This window comes from Lucilia cuprina, chromosome 3 (genome assembly GCF_022045245.1).
Source record: "Lucilia cuprina isolate Lc7/37 chromosome 3, ASM2204524v1, whole genome shotgun sequence".
NCBI lineage: Eukaryota > Metazoa > Arthropoda > Insecta > Diptera > Calliphoridae > Lucilia > Lucilia cuprina.
The window spans coordinates 2,611,743-2,636,547 of record NC_060951.1 but is presented as its reverse complement, the minus strand read 5'-3'; the positions used below and the strand labels follow the sequence as shown (position 1 = coordinate 2,636,547).

Sequence of the window (24,805 nt, the reverse complement as noted above, 5' to 3'; positions counted from 1 at the left end):
GTCTTTACTAAACAGTATTCTTATAGAAAAGTATCTTCGTTAGATAGAAAATGATTTCATTATGTTGTCAAAAGTATCTTTGTCAGACAGTTTTCTTACAGAAAGGAGTCTTTAATAAACAGTTTTCTTAAAGTAAAATGTCTTTACTAAAAAGTTTTTTATAAGAAATGTTTGTTCTTTCGAAAGTTTTTTAGAGAATTACAAAGTTTTCTTTTAGAAAATTATATTCTTTAAATGTTTATTTTTCTTTCTTACAGATTGGCGCTCCTGAAGAGAGTAAATATAAGATTTTAATTTTAAGTTCTTTCTTCGATTCAGCTTCACCTTTAGGTAGAGAAATCTCTCTTAACTTAGCGCGTCATATAATAGAAGGCTACAAATTGAGAGAACCTTTAGTATTGAAATTATTGCAAAGTAGCATCTTATACTTTTTGCCGGTTACCGAAAATTTCGATACAATATTCAAAATCTACAATAATAAGTAAGTTTAATAGGAAAACAATAACAAAACTTTCAGATATAATAACGAAATCTTTATAGCAATTCCATATGTGATCCTGTCATAGGCAATGAATTGGGTGAACGTATTTTAAGTCCTGAATCGGAAAAGAGAAGAGATTTATTAATACAATTTTTGGATAATCAAAGATTTGATTTAATGTTAACCTTTACAGCAGGATCATCGGAATTAAGGTGAGTTTTTTCTTTTGGGGAATATAATGAGACAATTTTCTTAATTAACCTTTCCTAATTACAGCTACCCTAAGGGTGAACAAATCTTTGAAAAATTTGCTCATAATATCGAAAGAACCGAATTTAACTTCTCGCCCTTGCAATGCAGTTCAACCTCTACACGCACCTTAAGACATGATATAACAGAACGTTTAACTAATCTTTTTTATAAAATGTATAACATACCCATGTTTACATTGGGTCTCTCCTGCTGCAGTATGCCCAACCAGAATGATATTGCCTCGATATGGCGTAAAAATATAGAGAAATTGAAAAATTTCTTACATTTAGTAGATACAGGAGCTAAAGGTTTTGTACATAATCAACAAAATCAACCCATAAGAGAAGCTTTTATACGCATTATAGATCACAATCCGGTTTATAATGTAACACGTAATGAGGCTCGTTTTCAATTGATTCTACCAGAAGGTTTATATGCTTTAGAAGTTAGTGCTCCTAACTATGAGTCTCATGTGGTTAAGCTACAAATCAAAGAAGGTAAAATCTCTGATTTGGGTATAATAAAACTGGCACCTTTTACTCTGGTCACGGGACGCAGTGAGGTCCAAGCTTTGGGTCATATAGGCAGTTTATTACCCGAAAATACTGCCACTATTACCGGCTTTGTTCTAGATTGGTCCAATCATCCCATACAACATGCCAAAGTTTCCATAGTTAAACCCATAATAAAACAATACATACGCAATTTTACCGATAGCATGGGTTTTTATGTTTTAAAAAATGCTCCCACCGGCGAAATAACCCTAAAAGTAGAAGCTCCCCGCTTTTTGGAAACAACACGTTTAGTTAATGTTGGCATACAGTCGCGTGAAGTTAAAAATGTTGTCTTTCGTTTAAATCGCAACGAACATGTTATGGGTATGCCACGTTTTGTTTTTATAGTTTTGGCCAGTTTAGCCATTATTACCGGAGTAGTAATGTGTATTTTATGTGCTCAATTTATTATGGCAAGACGTCATCGTGCTGATAAACCTTATTATAATTTCTCTTTGTTACCTCAAAAAGGTAAAGAGCTATTTGAGGATGATGGTGATGATGGTGAAACGGAATTGTTTAGATCTCCTATTAAAAGTAAGTTTGAACAATTTTTATTTTATTATTTTTAAATTTATTCTTAAGTTTTACTTTTAAAATGGTTTGCCTTAAAGTTTTCCTATAAAAGAGTGTCTTTATTAGACACGAATCTTACAAAAAGGTGTCTTTGCTAGATAGTTATCTTAAGAGAAAGGGTCTTTACTAGACAATTATCTTACAACATGTGCTTTAACTAAACAGTTTTCTTATAAGTAGAGGAAGGCCTTTAATAGACAGTTTTCCTATTAAAGAAATGAATTTGGTAGTCAGTTTTCTTATAGAAAAGTGTTTTCTTTAAACAGTTTATTAAACAGTTTGCTAATAGAGAAGTGTTTTCGTTAGACAGTTTTCTCATAAGTAAACAGTTTTCTTATAGGTAGAGGCCTTTAGTCGACAGTTTTCCTATTAAAGAAATTAATTAGGTAGACAGTTTCCTTATAGAAAAGTGTTTTCTTTAAACAGTTTACTTATAGAGAAGTGTTTTCTTTAGACAGTTTTCTCATAGGAAAGTTCCTAAGACACTTTCCTTATACAAAAATGTCTTTGAAAAACATATTTCTTATAGAGGAGTGTAGCTTACTCATAGAAAAGTGACTTCGTTAGAAAGTTTCTTATAGAAAAGTGTCTTTGTTAGATAGTTTCTTTATAGGAAAAAGTCTTCTTAGTCATTCTTCTTATAGACAGTTCCCTCATAAAAAAGTATTTTCGTTATTAGGTTTCCTTTTAGAATGTACCTTTGTTAGACAGTTGTCTTATAGAAAATTGTATTTATTATTATAGAATATTTCTTTGTTAGACAGTTATCTTATAGAAAATTGTATTTGATAGACAGTTTCCTTATAGAATAATGTCTTCTTTAGACAGTTTCCTTATAGAAAAATGTCTTTGTAGACAGTTTCTTCATAAAAAAGTATCTTCGTTATTAGGTTTCCTTATAGAATATGTCATTGTTAGACAGTTATCTTATAGAAAATTGTATTTGATAGACAGTTTCCTTATAGAATTATGTCTTCTTTAGACAGTTTGTTTTATAGAAAATGTCTTTTTTTAGAAAGTTTTCTTTTGGAATAAGTTTTATTGCAGGACTATGACTTCTTCCCAATTTTCATATAGAAAACGTTAGAAAATTATCTTCAATAGAAAGTGTTCTTATAGAAAAATATCTTTATATAGATAATGTTGTTGTAGAAAAGAGACTTTATTAGACTTTTTTGTATTAAAAAGGTTTTTTGTAAATTAAAACTGATTAAAACTGTCTTTGGAACACTAGAAAACTAGAAAAACTTTTAGAAAAGTGACTTTATTAGATAGTTTTTGTATAGAAAAAAGTCTTCGTTAGGTAGTTTTCCTATAGAAAAACTTTTTCTTTAGAAAGTTTTTGCAACTTTTAACTGACTCTACGTTGTTTTTCCTTCGATGTATTTCTTTTTTTTGCAAAACAGAGGGCATGACCATTAAACCCTATTTCGATGAAGATGATGAAGATGATCTTAAACATATAATAAATTCAGACGATGAAGGTGAAGATGGCATACAAAGACACGATATGGATGATGATGATGAAGAAGAAAATGAATATAATGACGATAGCGGTGAAGAAATCATAATGTTAGATAAAAGACATTAACATTATAAAACACAACAAAAAACTGTGATCTGCTCAAATTATTAACAACTTAATACTATTTACAAAAAAAAAAACGAATATTTATTAATGTTTAACTTTAAAAACAAAATTTGGCTGAAATTTTTAAGAAATAGTATTGAGTTTTTTGCGTAATTCGGCCAAGACGAATATATTTCTTAAAATTGAAACATTTGAAATTTATTTTTTTTCTTTTCATCATTCCTTTTTAAAAAGAAATTTATTTAAACATAAACTATTTATATTGCAATATTAGTATGATATTTATAAACTTAAGTTAAGCCAAACTAAAAAAAAATGTAATAATTAAAAGTTTTTCCAAACATATTTTTATTTCAATTTTTTTTCTAATGTATAAAAGAAAATAATTATATAAGCTTTATACATATACATAAGTTATAAGGAAAAACAAAAGAAAACCACAAAAACACCAATAAGACCTTAAATATTAAAGAATCTCATTGATTAACCCTCTAAATGCTTAAAGAAAACCCCCAACAAAAAACGAAACAAGTTAACATATAAACATAAAATTTATATAAAAACATAGTTTTGGAAATATTTCTATTAATTAAATCAATTATTATATAAAGTTATGATTTTTGAAACATATTAAAGAATTTTTTTAATAACATATTTTCTAACCTAAAAAAATCTTCAAAATTTCTTTAGCGTTTTCTTAAAGAATATTGTTGTCCTCAAAAGTTTTCTTATAGAATACACTTTTAGATATACAGTTTTCTTATGGAAAGCTAACTTCTAAAGATTATACTAAATCGTCTTCTTAGGACCGTTTTCTAAGCGAAAAATATCATAGAAAGAGAATTTACTCGTAGAAAAGTGTCTTTGGAATTATGTTTTCTTATAGAAAAAAGCATTTGTTTTGTTGTCTGCGTAAGACAGTTTTCTTATAGAAATCTATCTTCGTTAAATAGTTTTCTTATAGAAAAGTGTGTTCACTAGACAGTTTTCTTATAGAAATCTATCTTCGTTAGATAGTTTTCTTATAGAAAAGTGTGTTCACTAGACACTTTTCTTATAGAAAGATAGTTTTCTTATAGAAAAAAGTCTTGTTTAGACAGTTTTCTTTTAGAAAGAAGTCTTGTTTAGACAGTTTTCTTATAGAAAAAAGTCTTGTTTAGATCGTTTTCTTATAGAAAAAAGTCTTGTTTAGACAGTTTTCTTATAGAGAGAAGTCTTGTTTAGATAGTTTTCTTATAGAAAAAAGTCTTGTTTAGACAGTTTTCTTATAGAGAGAAGTCTTGTTTAGACAGTTTTCTTATAAAAAACAGTCTTATTTTGAAAAATTTCTTACAGAAAACTGTCTTTTTCAAATTGTCTTTGTTAGACAGTTTTCATGTAGAAAATTTTCATTATAAAACAGTTTTCTTATAGAAAAATGTCTTCACTGAACTGTTTCCTTACAAAAACTTGTTTACGTTTGACAGTTTCTTATAGAACTTTTTCTAAGAAAAGTCTCTTTGGTAGACAGTTTTGCTATAGAAAAATGTCTTTTTTAAACAATTTTCTTGTAGAAAAATGCCTTTACTATATAGTTTTCTTATAGAAAAGACAGTTTTCTTCAAGAAAAGTGTATTTAAGGGACTGTTTTTTTATAGAAAACAATCTTCTTTAGACAATTTTAATATTGAAAAGTGTCTTTTTTAGACATTTTTCTTATAGAAAAGTTTCTTCTTTAGACAATTGAAAACAATCTTCTTTAGACAATTTTCTTATAGAAAAGTGTCTTTTTTAGAAATTTTTCTTATAGAAAACAGTCTTCTTTAGACAATTTTCTTATAGAAAAGTTTCTTCTTTAAACAATATTCTTTTAGAAATTTGTCTTCAGTAGATAGTTTTCTTATAGAAAAACCTATAGAAAAGTGTCCTTGTTAGACTATTTTCTTATAGGAAACACAGTTCGAAATACAGTTTTCTTTTAGAAAAAAGTATTCTCTAAGCAGTTTTGCTATATAAAACACTCTTCTTTAGTTAGTTTTCTAATAGAAAATACTATTCCTTAGACAGTTTTCTTGTATAAATCCATCTTCTTTAGACAGTTTTCTTATAGGAAAAAATCTTCTTTACACAGTTTTCTTGTAAAAAATTGTTTTTGTTATATAGTTTCCTTTAAGAATAGTGTTCTTGTTTGACTATTTTCTTATAGAAAACACCGTTCGAAATACAGTTTTCTTATAGGGGAACAGTATTCTTTAAGCAGTTTTACTATATAGAACACTCTTCTTTAGTTAGTTTTCTAATAGAAAATAGTATTCTTTAGACAGTTTTCTTGTAGAAAAATGTCTTTACTGAACAGTTTTCTTATAGAAAACAAACTTTTCTTATAGAATACTATCTTCATTGAATAATTCTAAATCGTCTTCCTTAAAGTGTTTAGTGTTCTTTTAAAAACAGTCTTCGTTAGAAAATTTCTTAAACTTAGTTTTATTAAAGAAATGTGTTTATGTGGACAGTTTTCTTGTGAAAAGTAGAGAATCTGAAGATAGTTTTCCTGTGAAAAGTAGAGAATTGGAACATAGTTTTCCTATACTAAAGTTTCTTCTTGTTTTTTTAAGTAAATTCTCTTCAAAAGATATTTTCCTTTTAGAAAATTGCCCTTCGAAAGTTAGTTTTTGTTTTATTTTTAAAAATAATTTACTTTTTGCAGGAAAATCTACATTTTTAATAAGTTTTACTTTTCTAACCTAAAAAATTTACAAATTTTCTAAATTAAAATCCTATTTTGCATTCAAATTAGGATTTTCTCAATAGTTTAACTTTAAAATTATGATTTTCTCTTTTCGTTTATTTCTTTATTAGCAAATTTTTTAAATCAATTAAAATAAACACGAAATTTTTACTAATTTTAAAACTTAATCTCAAAAATTGCGATTCCTAACCTTAAAATTTTTTAAATTTTTTAGAGGGTTTTAAAAATAATATTATTTTTTAACAAAATTTATATAAAACTAAAAACAACATTCCATTTTTAATGAAATTTATATAAAATCTTTTAGAAAACATTTTAAATTTATTAAAAGAAAAAGTTTAACCTAAAAGTCCATTTTTTAATTACATAATTTTTTTTAATCCTTTTATTATTAAAGCAAATCTTTATTTAATAACTTTTATAAACTTTTTTCTAAATAATTTTTGTCCTTAAACTAAAATATTTCCGCCCAAAACAGGTTGTAGGTATTTATTAAAAAAATACTACTGTTTCAGTTTATTTTATAATTTATAATTTTTTTTTAAATTTTATAATAAAACTGCCTAAAAATTTAAAAAATAACAAATTTAAAAATTTTGTTATAAAAAATAAGGAAATCCTTAGAAGATTAAAATATTTTAAAGTCCCCATTTAACAAAGTTTTAAAAAACAAATTTCTTTAAAAAGTACTTTAAAAATATACGAAACTTTAATATTACTTTGAAAAATATTTTTAAAAATTTAAATTAAAAGATAATTTTAGTAAAATATACTCTTTTTGATTGATTTTTTTCTATAAAACCGCCCTGTCAATCTGTCTTTCAATTTAGCCTTAATATAAACATCTTAGATTTAAAGCAAAAAAATAAAAAATAATACTGAAAACTAAATATTTATAAATATGTTTTTGATACATAACTGTGTATGTAATATAGTAAATAAAAAAGACAAATTTTAAAAAATAAACAATATATGTATATGTATAACGAATATAAAAATAATTAAATTTTTTATTAAACATTTATAGAAAAGGTGTACAATTTTAAATAGTTTTTAAAAATTGTTAAATCACTTTTACTCTTAAGCCTATTGTGTAAAAAGCTAGTGCTAATTGTAAAACTAGACTATAGGCTAGAATATATACTATAGACTAAACTATAGACTATAGTATAGTTTATAAATTATATAGTTTATAGTCTAGTTTATGAATTAAATTATAGACTATACTATAGAAGAGATTATTATCTATACCGTAGACTATACCTTGACCTAAGACTAGAATTTCGACTAGACTATAGACTAAACTATACCATAGACTAGCCTATAAACTAGACTACAGACTGAACTATATAGACTAGTCTATAGACTAAACTGCAGACAAAAGCAAAGACTATACTATAGATAAGACTTAAGACTAGGTTATAGACTAGACTATAGACTAGAATTTAGACTAGATTATTTACCCGACTATATACAATATACTAGACTATACTATAAACTAGACTGTTGACTAGACTATAGACAGTAGACTATAGACAATAGACTATAGACAATAAACTATAGACATAACTGTAGAGTAAAATATAGAAAAGACTATAAACTAGACTATAGACTAGAATATAGACAAGACTATACACTGGAATATAGACAATACTATAAACAATAGACTATAGACTGGACTATAGATTTAACTAAAGATTAGACTATAGACTTTACTATAGAATAGAGTAAATACTAGACTATAGACTATAATGTAGACTATACTATAGACTAGACTAAACTATAGATTAGACTATAGACTAGACTAAACTATAGACTATACTATAGACTAGACTATAGATTAGACTATGTACTAGACTATAAATTAGACTATAAACTAGACTATAGACTAGACTATAGTTTATAGACCAGACTATACTAAACTAGAGTCTAGTTTATATACTAGACTATCGACTAAACTATAGACAAGACTATAGACTGGATTATAGACTTAACAATAGACTAGACTATAGACTAGACTATAGACTAGACTATAGACTAGACTATAGACTAGACTATAGACTAGACTATAGACTAGACTATAGACTAGACTATAGACTAGACTATAGACTAGACTATAGACTAGACTATAGACTAGACTATAGACTAGACTATTGACTAGACTATAGACTAGACTATAGACTAGACTATAGACTAGACTAAAGACTAGACTATAGACTAGACTAAAGACTAGACTATAGACTAGACTATTGACTAGACTATAGACTAGACTATAGACTAGACTATAGACTAGACTATAGACTAGACTAAAGACTAGACTATAGACTAGACTATAGCTAGGCTATAGACGAGATTATAGACTATACTACAGATTGAACTATAGATTGACTATATACTAGACTATGGACTACAATGTAGACTTTTGATACATCTATCTATCTATCTATCTACCTATCTATCTATCTATTTATCTATCTATCTATCTATCTATCTATCTATCTATCTATCTATCTATCTACCTATCTATCTATCTATCTATCTATCTATCTACCTATCTATCTATTTATCTATCTATCTATCTATCTATCTATCTATCTATCTATCGATCTATCTATATCTATATCTATATCTATATCTATATCTATATCTATCTATCTATTTATCTATCTATATATATATATATCTATTATTCCTAATTCTTCAAATTCATTCATGCTCTTGTCAATTTTAGCGATAAGAAAATGGAAATGTCTTAATGATTCTCCCAGGCCTTAAGTAATTTTAGAGGATGGTCTTGATTAAAACAGAAGAAATTTCAACAAAAAAGAACATGTAATAATATATTTTTATGATTCAATTCATATTTCAAACTAAGGTTACTTACTCTTCGCTCATTTCTAAAGCATGCAGATCTATAAAAAGATCGAAAGAGATTGAGAAACTTAGAGATTTTGTTATTTTGGTAAAGGTTATCACTGCGAGTTAAGCTTTATCAGCAATATGTGAAGAGTAATTTCAAAACAATATTGAGGATTGGTTGGTAAAAAACAACAAACAGGCAATCATTCAAATTTTATTATTCAGCTAAAGTAGTTTGTTTATTTGTTAAAAACGATTTTATAAGGAAAAGTGAAAGTGTTTATTAAGATTGTTAAAAAAAAAAATAGAAAAACAAAATGTTAAAAAATAGTGTTTTACAAATAAGAAATTTTGCTACACAAAAGATCAAAAATGAATTGCAAAGCAAGTTGGGCATAATAGGAGTGCCATTTTCTAAGGGTCAAACCAAGGGAGGAGTAGAACGGGCTCCCGATTTATTAAGAGAACAGGGATTAATAGAAATTTTAAAGGAAACGGCTAGAGGTAGATACTTACTTAGATACTTGAAGACAGAAATAAATAAAACACTTAAATCTCTTTATTTTTTTAAACAAATAATTTTATTAAAGGCCGTTTAGCCATAACCGATTATGGTAATTTAAAATATGATCCCTCAACTGAAGCCGAAACATCTTATTATAAAAATATGAAAAACTATGCCTCCTTTATGAGTTGCAATAAGGCCTTGATAGAGAAAATACCACAGATATTACAGGAACAACAACAGTTCTTATGTTTGGGCGGTGATCATGCTATAGGTTTTGGTGGGTACTTTTTTCGAATAGAAAAACAAAATAAGAAAAATAAATGAATATATTGAAAAAAAATAATTAAAAAAAAAATAAACATAAAAATAAACAACTTAGGTTCGGTGGCTGGTCATTTAAAACACACTCCCAATTTATCTTTGGTTTGGATTGATGCTCATGCTGATATTAATTTACACTCCACCACTGCCTCGGGTAATATCCATGGTATGCCCGTGTCATTTCTATTGGAAGAATTAAGAGATTTTTGGAAACATGCTCATTTAGATGATATTGCTCCCAATTGGTAAGTCTTTAAATATTTGTTTTTTTTTATTATTTATTTTTTTGTTTTTATTAAAAAAAAAATTAGGCTAAAATTACTTTTAATTATAACAATTATATATTTGTGTTAAAATCTTGTTTTTTTATAAAATATCACATGGTTTTGTTTTTTTTTTTTTTTTTTTTTTTTTTCTTTAAATTGTTTTATATAATATATATTTTTTTAATATAAATTTTCAGTCTTATAAATTTCTAAAATTTTTGGTTTTTAAATATTATTTTTTTATATTTATAAATATTTTGAATATTTTTTTTCGCCAAGCTTTTTCTTTTAAACAAAAAAAAGCTTTTTTTTATCAGTCTGGTTTATTTTTTTTATAATTTTCTTTTTTTTATAAAAAAAAACTTAAAATTTTTAAAAACAAACTTAAAAAAATTATAAAAAAATTTAACAAAATTATTTAAAAAAATTATTTAAAAACAAAAAATAACAAAAATTATAAAAATTTAAAATGATTATAAACTTAATTTAAAACAAAGTTTTTCAAACTCAAACTTTTTAACTTAAATTTTATAAAACTTAAAAAATTTGTTGAAAATTTCTTTTTTTTTTGAAAAAATGAATACGACTGCTTTGTTTTGTTGGTTTTGTTTTGAAACTTTTTTTTTTATAATCATAATAATTAAATATATATATTTTTTTAGCTAAAAATTATAAAACTGAAAATAGTATTTGTTTTTAAATTTTTGTTTTTGTTATTGGTGCTTTTTTTATACATATTACAAAGAAATAACAAATATTAATAAATTAAATGTTTAACCAAAAAAAAAATTACAATTAAAACACAATTTGAAATGTTTCTTCTTTAAAAATGAGAACTTAAAAATATACAACTATAAGTTTTGAAAACCTAAAAAAATATTAAACACTAGCGGGTTTTCTATTAAAAAAAATACTTTTTTAGCGTTTAAAATAATTTCAAATTATTTGAAAGAATCTGTAGAAGAAAAGTTGTTTAACTGAATATTTCCATTTCTTTATGGAATACTTTTGTTAAGGAAAGTGTTTTACACAATATTTTCTATAAAAAAACATCTCTAAAAAATTCTTATACAATTTCTAGAGAAAAAACTGTTATTTTGAAAATTTCCTTTAGAAATAACATTTCGAAAACTGTTATGCAGAAAAAATCTTTAAAAGAATGAATACTTTTGTTAAGGAAAGTGTTTTACACAATATTTTCTTTAAAGAAAACATCTTTAAAAAAAATTCTTATACAATTTCTAGAGAAAAAACTGTTATTTTGAAAATTTTCTTTAGAAATAACATTTCGAAAACTTTTATACAGAAAAAATCTTAAAAAAACGAATACTTTTGTTAAAGAAAGTGTTTTACACAATATTTTCTATAAAGAAAACTGTTATATAGAAAAAAATTTCTAAAAAAAAACTCTTAAACAAATACAAATTCTAAAGCAAAAACTGTTATTTTGAAAATTTTCTTTAGAAATAACATTTCAAAAACTGTTATACAGTTAAATTTCTAAAGCAAAAACTGTTATTTTGAAAAAATTCTTTAGAAATAACATGAAAACAGTAAATTTGTTAAATAAAAAACTGTTATACGGACAACTTTTTATATAAAAACTGTTATACAGATAATCTTCTGTAGAAAAAACTGTTATATTGAAAAATTTTTTTAAGAATAAACTCTTAAACAAGGAATTTTCTAAAGAAAAAAAAAACAAATTTTCTTTTAAAAAACTGTTTTACAGAAAAATCTATATAAAAACTGTTATACAGATCATATTTTGTAGTTAAAATTGTTAATTTGAAAATTGTTTAAGAAATAACTATTAAACAGGGAATTTTCTATAAAAAAAGACAAATTTTCTTAAAATCTATAAAAAACTGTTATACAGATAATATATTGTACAAAAACACTATTCATTTCAAAATTGTTTAAGAAATAGCTGTAGAACTAAGATTTCTTTCTTTGAGGAAAAAAATACAAATTTTCTATAGAAAAATAATTATTTTGAAAATTTTCTATAGAAAAAACTATTAAACAGAAAAAATCTACTATAGAGACAATTTTCTATATAATTAACTGCTGTACATGAAATTTGTATATAAAAACTGTTATTTTTAGAAAAAGTTCTACAGAGAAAACTGTTATACAGAACAATTTTGAAAAATGTATATAACAAATTTGTTATACAGAAAAATTTCTATAATAAGGAGGAGTTATAAACCCATTTTTCTATTGGAAAAACTGCAACATAAAGAAAAAACCTATTAAACAAAAAATCCATGTAAAAGTGTTATATTGGAAAATGTCTATGGGAAAAAACTGTTATATAGAAGAATTAACTGTTTAAATTAAAAATTTCTTTGGTAAAAACAGTTTTACAAGAAAATTTCTATAATTAAAACTTTTATATCGAAAAAATAACTGTTTTACAGAAGATTTTGTTTGGAAAATAACTGTTATACAGAAAATTTTTATAAAAAAAAACTTTTCCTTATAAATTTCTATGAAAAAAAACTATTGTACAGAACGGCTTGCATAATAATAACTATTATACAGAAGAAATAACTATTTTGGAGAATATTTTCTATGATAAAAAACTGTTATACAGTAAAATTTCTATAAAAATAACTTTTATATAGAAAATTTTTATAGAATAAATAGTTTAACTGGAAATTTTCTTTAGAAAATTTTCTTTAGAAATACAGTTACACTTGAAACAATTCTAAAGAAAAACTGTTATATTAAGAAATTTTCAATAGTAAAACAGTTATAAAGAAAATTTTCTTCAAAAAGAAGAAAAAGTCTATTGTTATAGAGAAAATTATTCCATTCTTTTTTTTTTTTTTTTGTAAAAGCAAAAATGTTCTTTCTAAAACTAAATAAAATTCTCTAGCATTAAAACATATGAGAAGAATGAAGAATAATCTAAAAGCTATCATCTCACATATAAAAGCCTTCAAAAATAAACTTAAGACTAAATAACAATATGGAATAAATACAATTAAAATTATTAAATTATAATATTTGTTCGAAAGAAAAAAACAACATAAATAATGATTTTTTTCTTAAAGAAAAAAGAGCGCAACAAAAATGATGTTTAACAAAATACTAAACATTTAACATATTAAAAAAAACTTTATATTGCATTTTACATTTTGTTGTACTTTTTTAATAAAATTTTTCCATTTTATTGTGTATTAAACTTTAATTATTTAGTTTTTTTAATTTAATTTTAAGTTTGAAACTTTTCTTTTAACAGAAAACGTTAAAAAACGTTTTTTGTTTATGAAAATCATGTGGCTACTCTATTTTATTAACACAGACTACAAAACAAACTGTCTGGCTACTCCATTTTTTTTAACACAGGCTTCTTTTTAACAAAACAAACAAATAAACAAACAGTGTGTAATAGTTAAAAGTAGCAAACCATGACACTTCACCCTAATCGCCAGTGATTCCCAGGGACTTTTCCTGCTTTAAAAGATAGGGGACTTAAAGAAATATAAAAATGTCAACAAACTTCATAACAAACTACACTTTGTCTAAGTCAATCATAAACTCAATTAAAATGTATAGCATATCTTAAGGAAGTTGCAAAAAAATGCAACTAAAACAGAGTTGTTAGCCTTGGAAAAAAATGTTGAACCAAAATGGATGAAATCTTTCCCGGATCAAAAATCCAAGTACATATTCGGATTCTCCATGCAAAATCACCAGAAAGCAAACTTTCCAGCCAAATTCGTCCAGTAATTACGGAGATAAAAGCAAATTATTTTAAATCCATAAAATAAAAAAATGCCAACAACAAAAACTTAAGACTTAGCTAAGGCAACAACAACAACTTAAATAATTTCTGGGTAATTTTCTTTTTTTGCTTTTTTCTCCTAAACTACCGGCTGAATTTGGCTGGAAAGCTTGCTTTCTGGTGATTTTGCATGGAGAATCCGAATATGCACTTGGATTTTCGATCCGGGAAAGATTTCATCCATTTTGGTTGAACATTTTTTTTCCTAAGCCAAGCCACTCTGTTTTGTTTGATTTTTAGTGCCTCCCTAAAGTCGGCAACACATTTTGTACACATTAATGAATTTTTGTGCGTCTGCTAAATAAATAACAGAGTTGTTTACCTTGAAAAAAAATGTTTAACCAAAATGGATGAAATCTTTCCCGGATCAAAAATCCAAGTGCATATTCGGATTCTCCATGCAAAATCACCAGAAAGCAAACTTTCCAGCCAAATTCGCCCAGTAATTACGGAGATAAAAGCAAATTATTTTTAAACCAAAAAATGAAAAAATGCCAACAACAAAAACTCAAGACTTAGCTAAGGCAACAACAACAACTTTAATCATTTTTGGTTTAATTTATTTTTTTGCTTTTATCTCCTAAATTACTGGCGGAATTTGGCTGGAAAGCGTGCTTTCTGGTGATTTTGAGGACATCAACCAATATGGTTAATGTCGCTATTTTAATGGAAAAAATTGCAAGTTTATTGCAATTTCATTGACACTTTGTGGAGAGTAGCAAAAAAAACAACACTATTTGGATTTTGGTGTAGTGTAGTTTACTCAAGAGTAAACTCAAGAGAAAAAGAACTTTCTACTGTAATTAAGGTACTGAATTGCCGGGCTAAATTCCTTTTTGTTGGCATTTATATTATTATTAAGGCAGTAAATTAAGATCGTTTAAAATGATCTGGGAAAGCTATTGGTTTTTTGTTTCTTAGTCACACAAACATTATATTTCAAATTGCTATATTTTCGAGGTTTTATTGGAATTTCTAAGGTTGTTGTAGTTGTTTTCCTAACAAAATTTGGTTACTTTATATATTCGTTCCATTTAAGGCAGAACCGCCTTTGAGAGATTTTTGGCCATTTCTTTAAATTACAGTATTTTTAGGTTTTTTTTATGGGATTTTGTTTTTAAGATTTGTTTGTTTTAGTTGCTTTTTAAAAAAAAATTTTGTTTTTTCATCATCATTCCAATTCAGGTGGTGCTAGCTCCGAGAGATTTTTAATTCATCTGAACTGTTTGTTTGTGTTAAGATTTCGCCTTGTTTTTTATGTGTTTCTAGTGAAATTTAGTTCTTGGTTGTTTTGTGGTCCATCTAAGAGAATGTTTTGGGAAATAATAAAGGAATGAATCAAGATTTTCCAAAAATTTTCTGAGTCAAGCAGAAATTTTTGCAAAAAACCTTACTTGCTCTTCTTTTTACAAACTTGTCATTCACACAGAATGATTATGCCAATAAATGGTGTTGCCAAATGTTGTTAGAAACTTAGCGGGTTTCTTAAGAGATTTTCTTGAATATAGTGTTAATATAAAAGTTAATTTTAAAGTTTTAACATGTTTTATGATATAAAACGTTTAAATTTTGTAAAAATTTATAGAATTTATAAAAATTACTTAAAATTTATAGTTTTTATATAGTTTTTTAGTTAAATTATAGTTTTTTTTTTACAATTTACTTTTTCGTTTGTTTTTTGTTAAAGTTTTTTTGTTACGCTCTTATAAATTGTTTGTTTTTTTTATAATACATTACAAATTATAATCAAAAATTATGTATATATACTAAGGTTTCTTTGTGTTTTCTTTTTTTTTATAACAAATTACATTGCAATTAAATTAAACTAAAATCTTAAGTTGTAAAAGTTCTTATGCTGTTCAAAATCAAATAAAATTTTACAAATTCCAAAGCTTTTTGTTAGAAAATTAAACTTTTTGTGACTTTTTTCAAATTAAGATTTAAGTTTTTCTTTAAACAAATTATAAATCACAGACATTAAAAAAAGAAACATAAAACTTAAAAACAATTATTAATTATTACATTTGGAAATTTCGTTTTTTTAAATAAAATAATAAATTAAAATTTATTAAAATGCGGCTTAGAGTTAAATTAAACTTGAAATTTACTAAAAAAAATTATATAATAAAATTTAAAAGTTTATTTTCTTTCTGATTTTTGTTTTTTTGACTTTTGAGTTTTTTTTTTTGTTTTTTAAGTATATAAATATATATAGAAATAAATAGGTTTTTATATTGTTAATTTTTTTAGCACACATTACAACGCCGCTGAAAATAAGAAAGAATTAAAAAAAAAAAGTTTTGAAAAATTATAATTAAAATTTGTTTTTTATTTTTTTTGTCTTTTGTTTACTTGGTGGCGCTTAACGAAATTATGAAATTATACACTGAAAAAGAAAGAAATACAAAAAAGTAAAACAATCAACACGAGCCATTTGTTTTATAAATACAAAATAAAATTTATAAATTATTACTTACCAAAAACTTATAAAAGTTAGACAACAACAATAAATTACAATTAAATGTGTTACCAAAACCAAAAAGCCATAAAAATGATTTTTTCTCTCTCTGTACTTTAGCATTTTTTTTAAAGGAAAAACAAAATAATTTGTAAATTATGTTTTTTTTATTTTAACAATTTAAATAAATAAAACTTTGTTGTTAAAAAAAGAAATTATAACAAAACTGAAAACACAACAATGATGACATTTTGTTATTTGCTTTGTTTTTTTTTTTTGTTGCTGTTTTGTCAATCTAGAAAGGAGTAAACACAGGAAATTTAAATAAGTTTGAGTAGAGAGTAACAACAGATTTTTTTTTAAAGGAAGACAGGTGTTTATTTCTTTTTTTTGTTATAAAACTATTAACAATGGGTGATTTAATATGTTTTACACTGAGAGAAATCAACCAACCAACTGATAAAGAAATAATAAATTTTGTTTTGTTTACAAACATTTGGTGTGAAAATTAAAAAAAAAAAATTTGGACTGTCAAAGCTGTTAAAAGAAGAAATAAAAACCTTTTTTTAAAAGTAATAAACTTTTGTAAAGAATTTTGAAAACTTTCTTTAGTTTAGTTTTTTACTTTTATTTTTGATTCCACTTAAAAAAAAGCCAACAAAATTATATATATTCACTCTTGATCTAGACTTTTACAAAAAAAAAAAGAAAATAAAACTGTTAAAGAATGTTTAAAATGCAATATGTTAGAAAGTAGACGTTTTTTCTCAAATCTAATCCAACCGAAAAGAAATTACAACCTGTAAAGGATAAGAAATGTATAACCCACTTAAACTAAAAGTAAATCAAATAAAATTAAAATATAAAACTAAATAATAATTAAAGAGAATAAAAATTAAATTAAAAAACAAACAACTAAAAAAATATATTTTTCTTAAAGAGAAAACGTTTACTAATTGCCATCCTTGTAAAGGATAACAACTTTAACTTCAAAAGTTCATCACTATTAAAATGCAACATTTTCTAAAAAAATAACTGTTATACAATAAGTTTTTTTGTAAGAAACTGTTCTGCAAAATGTGTTCTATATAAACAAATAATTTTCTTAATAAAAAAAACTGTTATACATAACTTTTCTTTAGAAAAAAAAACTTTTAAAAATTGGAAAAAAAATGTAAAAAACAATTTAAGAAAAATCTGTTACAAAGGTTTTATAAAATATAAAATAAAATGTGTTATACATAATATTCTATACACAAAAAACTGTTATATAGAAAAATATTTGTAGAACAAATGTTATTTAGAAAATGTTCTCTTGAAAAAGAATTGTTATATAAACAAATTTGTATAGAAAATCTGTTATAAAAGAAAAAGTCCTTTAGAAAAAAAACTGTTATACAGAAATATTTTTCAGGAATTAATAGTAATACAGGAAACTTTCTATAGAATATAGAAAGTGTTATTTAGTGTTATACACTAAATTTTTATATAGAAAAGTGTCATACACAAATTTTTTTATATAGAAAACTGTTATACAGAAAAATTATAGAATTTATAGTTATACAGTAGATGTTTTACTATAAACTGTTATAAGGAATTTTTCTTAAGAAAAAAAAAGTGTAAAAAAATTAAATTTTTTATATAGAAAACTTTTATACACAAATTTTTTTTATATAGAAAACTGTTATACACAAAATGTTTTTTAGAGAAAAAAATGTTATACACAAAATGTTTTTATAGAAAAACTGTTGTACAGAAAATTTTCTATAGTTATAACTTTTATACCCAATTTTTCTTGAGTAAAAAGTGTTATACACTATATTTTCTATAGAAAAACTGTTATATACAATTTTTTTATAATAAGAACTATTATACAGACAATGTCCTATAGGGAATACTTTTATACAGAAAAAATTATATAGAAAAAAATGTTATAAAGAAAATTTTCAATAGAAAAACTATGTTATATAAAATTCTATAGTAATAACTGTTATACCGAAGTTTTCTATAGATTTTCTATAGAAAAAACTGTGATACACAACATTTTGTTAAAAAAAAACTGTTATAAAAACAATTTTCTATAGAACATACTGTTAAATAAAAAAATTTCTAAAGTAATAACTGTTATACAAAAGTTTGCATTGGAAAAAAACAGTTTTACATCAAATTTTTTCTATAAAAAAACTGTTATACAAGTTTTTTATATAAAAATGTTATATAACGAGATTTTTATATAAAAACCGTTATAAAAAACTGTTATACAAGTTTTTTTATATAAAAATGTTATATAACGAGATTTTTATATAAAAACTGTTATACAGGAAGTTTTTTATATGAAAACTGTTATACGGGAAGTTTTTTAATATGAAAAACTGTTATACAACAAGTTTTTTTATATAAAAACTGTTATACAACAAGTTTTTTTTATATAAAAACTGTTATACAACAAGTTTTTTATATAAAAATTGTTATACAGCAAGTTTTTTATATAAAAACTGTTGGACAACAAGTTTTTTATATAAAAACTGTTATACTACAAGTTTTTTATATAAAAACTCTTTTAAAACAAGTTTTTTATATAAAAACTCTTATACAACAAGTTTTTTATATAAAACTGTTATACAACAAGTTTTATATATAAAAACTGTTATACAAAAAGTTTTTTTATATAAAAGCTGTTATACAAGTTTTTTTATATAAAAACTGTAATACAACAAGTTTTTTTATATAAAAACTGTTATACAACAAGTTTTTTTATATAAAAACTGTTATACAACAAGTTTTTTATATAAAAACTATTATAGAGCAAGTTTTTTATATGAAAACTATTATACAACAAGTTTTTTATATAAAAACTCTTATAAAACAAGTTTTTTATATAAAAACTTTTATACAAGTTTTTCATAAAAAAACTGTTATACAACAAGTTTTTTATATAAAAACTGTTATACAGCAAGTTTTTTTATATAAAAACTGTTATACAACAAGTTTTTTTATATAAAAACTGTTATACAAGTTTTTTATATAAAAACTGTTATTCAAGTTTTTTTATATAAAAACTGTAATACAACAAGTTTTTTTATATAAACAAATTATTTTTTTAATTTTCTTTAGAAAAAAACTGTTATACTGAGAGGTTTTTTACATAAAAACTGTTATACAGAATATTTTCTTAAAAAAAAATATTACATAGAAGTTGTTTTAATGAAATAAATATGATGATATAGAATACTTTTTGTAGAAAAAAAATGTTATACACATAATTTTCTTTAGTAAAAACTGTTATACAAAAAGTTATTCGTTGTCTCTTTAAGAAAAAAATATTTAAAAATTTGTTTAAAAATAAACAATTTAAGAAAACTAAAAATGCAGTCTTACAAAAAAAAATAATAATTAAAATTTAAACATAATTTCTAAAAAAAAAATATTTAAATTAATTTTGTTAAAATTAAAAAATTATAAAAAAATATTAAAATTAATTTTGTTTAAATTAAAAAAATTTAAATTAAAAAAAAATCATTAAAATTAATTTTGTTAAAAATAAGAAAAAAAAACTTTAATTTTTAAAAAATCCATAAAAAATATTAAAATTAATTTTGTTAAAATTAAGAAAAAGAAAACTTAAAAATTAAAAAAAAAATCATAAAAATTTGTATTTGAATTAAATATAAAAATAATTGCTGTAAAGAAAATTTTAAGAATTTTTTAAAAATAAAATAAAAAAAATGTTGGAAAAAAATATTGAAATTTTTCTTTTTTAAATATTTAAAAAAATTTGTTTAAAAAAATTATATAATTTTTATTTATAAGAAAAATGTTTTAATTTTAAATTATTGAAAATTTCTTTAGCAGCAATTACTTTTTTTTTCTTAAAGAAAAATAACAAATTATGAAATAATAAAAAATTAATAATAAATTAAAAATAAATATAAAAGTAAATTAAAAATAAATTAAAAATAATTATAAATAAATAAAAAATAAAAAAACACACTAACAGTTTAACTTAAACTTATTACAAATAAAAAAAATTTTGGAATTTTTTTTTTAATAAAATTTGGAAATTTTTTTTAAATAAAATTTGGAATTTTTTTTTAAATAAAATTTCCAAATTTTTGTTTATTAAACTGTTAAGTGTGTTTTAAAACTAAAAGAAAAATTTAACCTAATTACAACAATTTGTTTTTTTTTTAATATTTAAATGCTTTAATAAGTATCTTTTTCTTGCTTTTTAATTGTTGTTTTTTGGGGGGGAAAAAAGTTTTTTTTTTTAATATAATAATGAAAAACTCATAAAATTTGTTTAAAATTTTTAATACATTTATAATATTGATAATTTTAATTATTATTATTAATTTTTTTTTGTTCCCCTTTTTAAAAGTTAAAACTTTTATCAAGGAGTTTTTAAGATTTTTTTTTTGTTTTTTAAGATAATAATAAATATAAGAAGTAATAATAATAATAAATAATTATTTATGTTTAATAATATCATTATGAAAAAAATTAAGTATTTTTTTTTGTTTGTTTAAATATAATGAATAATAAGAGCATAATTAAGTAAATATTACACTTAAAATTAAAAGAAAAAAAATCAGAGTATTTGTTAAAAGTAAACTAAGAGAAAAAAACTAAACAAATTGTAAAAATTTTTGTTTTTAAAACTTGTGTTTAAATTTTAAGAAAAGAAAAAAAATTTTTAACAATTTTCTTTTTTGGTTTTTTTGTTAAGTAAAAAAAAAGAATATTTTTCATAGAACTTACTAAGCTAAATATTTGTTTTATTTTTTTATTTATATTTTAATAATAATTTTGACTAGCATATGTTGTTGGAAATGTTTTTTATGTTGTTGCTTTGTTTTTTTGTAAAAAAAGGAATGTTTTTTTTCTTTTATACTTTTTGAGATCATTTTAAGTATTTTTGTTTAAAAAAATGACTAGTTTTTCTTTTTATTTTAAACACAATGTGGTAGTTATGGGGGGGGGGGAGTGGTAACAACTTCTACTTAAAACAGAAAATTAAAAAAAAAAAATAAAATTAAAAACTGAAAAGAAAATTTTTTCTAAAAAATAAAATAATTAATAAAAGTTTATTTATTTTTTTTGCCAAAACATAAATTATTTTTTGTTTTTTATTAATAAATTTTAAAATTTTTTGTTGCTTTTACATAATTATAAATAAAAATATATTTTTTTTTTGTAAATTATAAAATAAAATAAATTGTGGTTATATAAAAAATTAAAAAAAAAACAAATTAAAAATAATAATTTTACTTAAATAAAAAAAAACCAACACACATATAAGAAAAAAAATAAATAAATATAAATTTGTTTAACACGCTGCAAGAGTTAAAGTTTAAAAAATTTTAAGAAAAATTTCTTAAAAACAAAAACAAAATGGAAAATATTAAAAAATTAAAAAAAAAACAAATTTCAATAATTTTTAAACGAATTTTAGTACTAAACTAAAATTTTAGTACTAAATTTTTATATGTATTAAATTTTTAGTACAAAAAATTTTGTACTGAATTTTAAGCACTAAATTTTTAGTACTATGTTTTAATACAAAATTTTTAGTACTGTTTTAGTACTAAATTTTAGTACTAAATTTTAGTACTAAATTTTTAGTACTTAATTTTAGTACTAAAATTTTGAACTAAATTTTTAGTGCTAACTTTTAGTACGAAATTTTAGTACAAAATTTTAGTTCTAAATTTTAGTACTAAATTTTTGTACAAGATTTAAATATATAGTTTTTAGTACAAAATTTTAGTACATAGTTTTTAGTACCAATTTTTTTTTAACAAAATTGTTAATACTAAAAATGTTCCACTTAATTTTAGTACTAAATTTCAAGAACTAAACTTTTAGTATCAAACTTTCAGTACTAAATTTTTAGCACCAAACTTTCAGTACTAAATTTTCAGTAACAAACTTCTAGTACTAAACGTTTCGTACTAAATGTTCAGTGTCAAACTTCTTGTACTAAATCTAAATCAAACATCTAGTACTAAACTTTTAGTACAAAACTTCTAGTACTAAACTTTTAGTACAAAACTTCTAGTACTAAACTTTTAGTACAAAACTTCTAGTACTAAACGTTTCGTACTAAATGTTCAATGCCAAATTTCTTGTACTAAATTTTGAGCAACAAACATCTAGTACAAAACTTTTAGTACCAAACTTTTAGTACAAAAATTCTAGTACTAAACTTTTAGTACTAAATACTTTACACAAAACTTATTAACAAACTTGTAGTACTAAACATTTCGTACTAAATGTTCAGAGTCAAACTTCTTGTACTAAATTTTGAGTACATAATATTTTTTAGTACTAAATTTTACGCACCAAACTAAGCTTTTAGTGCCAAACTTTTAATACTAAACTTCTAGTACAAAACCTTTAGTACAAAATATTTTACACAAAACTTAGTAACAAACTTTCTAGTACTAAACTTTTAGTACAAAATACTTTACAGAAAACTTAGTAACAAACTTCTAGTACTGAACATTTCGTACTAAATGTTCAGTGTCAAACTTCTTGTACTAAATTTTTAGCACCTTTCATCTAGTATTAAACTTTTAGCACTAAATTTTAAGTACCAAAATTTTAAAACTAATCTTTTGGTACTAAACTTTTAGTACAAAATACCTTACACAAATCTTAGTAACAAACTTTTAGTACTAAACATTTTGTAAATAATCAGAGTCACAAAAATCTTGTACTAAATTTTGAGTACATAATATTTTTAGTACTAAATTTTTAGCACCTATTTAAATTTTTATTACCAATTTTTTCGCAACTTTTTAGTACTAAATTTTATGTACTTATAATTTTATATCAAATGTTTAGTACTAAATTTTCAGTAAAAATGTTTAACAGTATTGTTTTTGAGTTCCACATTTTTAGTACTATAATTTAGTACTAAATTTAAGGTACAAATATTTTACAACATTTTTAGTACTACGCTTTACGAATTACATATTTTTGTACAAAATTTTTATTATCAAAGTTTTAGTACTAAATTTTTTTATGTAATTTTTAGTAGCAATTTTTTTTACTTTTTATTGTTACAAATTTTTAGTACTAGTTTTTCAACTATTGATGTTAAATATTTCAAATAGTTTTGAAATTGTTATTTTCTTGTTTTGCAGCTATTTTCCATTTTAGTTTTTGTTGTTGTTTTTAAGAACATTTTTGTTTTTAAATAATTTTTTTTTTTTGGTGTTTTATCAACCAAAATCTTGTATGATTTTGATTGTTTTTTGACATTTATTTAGTTAAGAAACAGAAGTAAAAAGAAATTAATAATAATAATAAAAAATTATAAAAAAAAATAATTGACAAACAAAATTACAAACTAAAAAATTAGAAAAAATTAAAAAAAAACATATAAACTAAAAATTATAATTAAAAAAATGTAAAACTAAACTAAAAAAACCCAAGTTAAAAATTAAAATAAATGACAATTATATAAAATGATGAAAGGAAACAAAAAAAGAAAAAATAAAAAACAAAACAAATGGGAAAAAACACAAGAAAAACAGGCAAATGAAGAAATTTTTAGTACTAAATTAATAATTTTAGTACAACATTTTTTGTACTAAAAATTTTGCGTGGCAAATTTTAAGTCCTAAACTTTTTATGACAAATTTTCAGTAAAAGGATTTTTTACTTAATTTTTAGTACCATATTTTTAGTGCTATATTTTTAGTACCATAATTTTAGTGCTATATTTTTAGTACTAATTTTTAGTACCATAATTTTTAGTACTATAATTTATTTATAATTTAGTACTATGCATTTTTACAACATTTTTAGTACTAAGCTTTAATACTTAATTTTTAGTGCTAATTTTTTTGTACTAAACTTTATTTAAAAATGTTTGCTATTAAACTTTTAATACTAAACTTTTAGTACTAAAGTTTTAGTAAAACATTTATTTACTTTTAGTACAAAATTTAGGTACTAAATTTTTAGTACTAAAACTTTAGTATAATTTTTTCGTACTAAATTTTAAAACTAAACGTTTAGCACTCAAATTTCTAGTACTATTATTTTAGTACTAAACTTTTTGTAATAAATTTTAGTATTAGTACTAAACTTTTAGTAAGTTTTTGACTAAATTTTTAGTACTAAATTTTAGTACTAAATTTCAGTACTAAAATTTAGTACTAAATTTCAGTACTAAAATTTAGTACTAAATTTCAAAAATTTAGTACTAAAAATTTAGTACTAAAAATTTAGTACTAAAATTTAGTACTAAATTTTAGTACTAAATTTCAGTACTAAATTTTAGTACTAAATTTTAGTACTAAATTTTAGTACTAAATTTTTAGTACTAAATTTTTAGTACTAAATTTTCAGTACTAAATTTTTAGTACTAAAATTTAGTACTAAATTTTAGTACTAAATTTTAGT

At 22.4% G+C, this 24,805-nt stretch overlaps 2 protein-coding genes and 1 long non-coding RNA gene across 4 annotated transcripts in view; 2 read left to right on the top strand and 1 right to left on the bottom strand.

The window, feature by feature from the left end:
- LOC111676751 (carboxypeptidase D) overlaps window positions 1-3,748 on the top strand; it is a 40,311-nt gene extending 36,563 nt beyond the window's left edge. For both annotated transcript variants that reach the window (XM_023437728.2, XM_023437727.2), the window contains exons 8-11: window positions 258-481; window positions 541-693; window positions 758-1,824; window positions 3,270-3,748. In XM_023437728.2, the coding sequence (XP_023293496.2) occupies window positions 258-481; window positions 541-693; window positions 758-1,824; window positions 3,270-3,454 (1,629 nt within the window). In that variant the 3' untranslated portion in view covers window positions 3,455-3,748. The remainder of the gene's footprint in view (window positions 1-257; window positions 482-540; window positions 694-757; window positions 1,825-3,269) is intronic.
- A 5,502-nt stretch (window positions 3,749-9,250) lies between these two features.
- LOC111676749 (arginase-1) overlaps window positions 9,251-24,805 on the top strand; it is a 34,763-nt gene continuing 19,208 nt past the window's right edge. Inside the window, exons 1-3 of the mRNA XM_023437725.2 lie at window positions 9,251-9,545; window positions 9,632-9,826; window positions 9,929-10,115. Of these exons, the coding sequence (XP_023293493.2) occupies window positions 9,359-9,545; window positions 9,632-9,826; window positions 9,929-10,115 (569 nt within the window). The 5' untranslated portion in view covers window positions 9,251-9,358. The remainder of the gene's footprint in view (window positions 9,546-9,631; window positions 9,827-9,928; window positions 10,116-24,805) is intronic.
- On the bottom strand, window positions 14,736-15,554 carry LOC124419060. Its single transcript, XR_006940366.1, has 2 exons — window positions 15,327-15,554; window positions 14,736-15,234 (listed from the first exon to the last, which is right to left on the bottom strand). It is a non-coding gene; the product is annotated as an uncharacterized LOC124419060 (long non-coding RNA).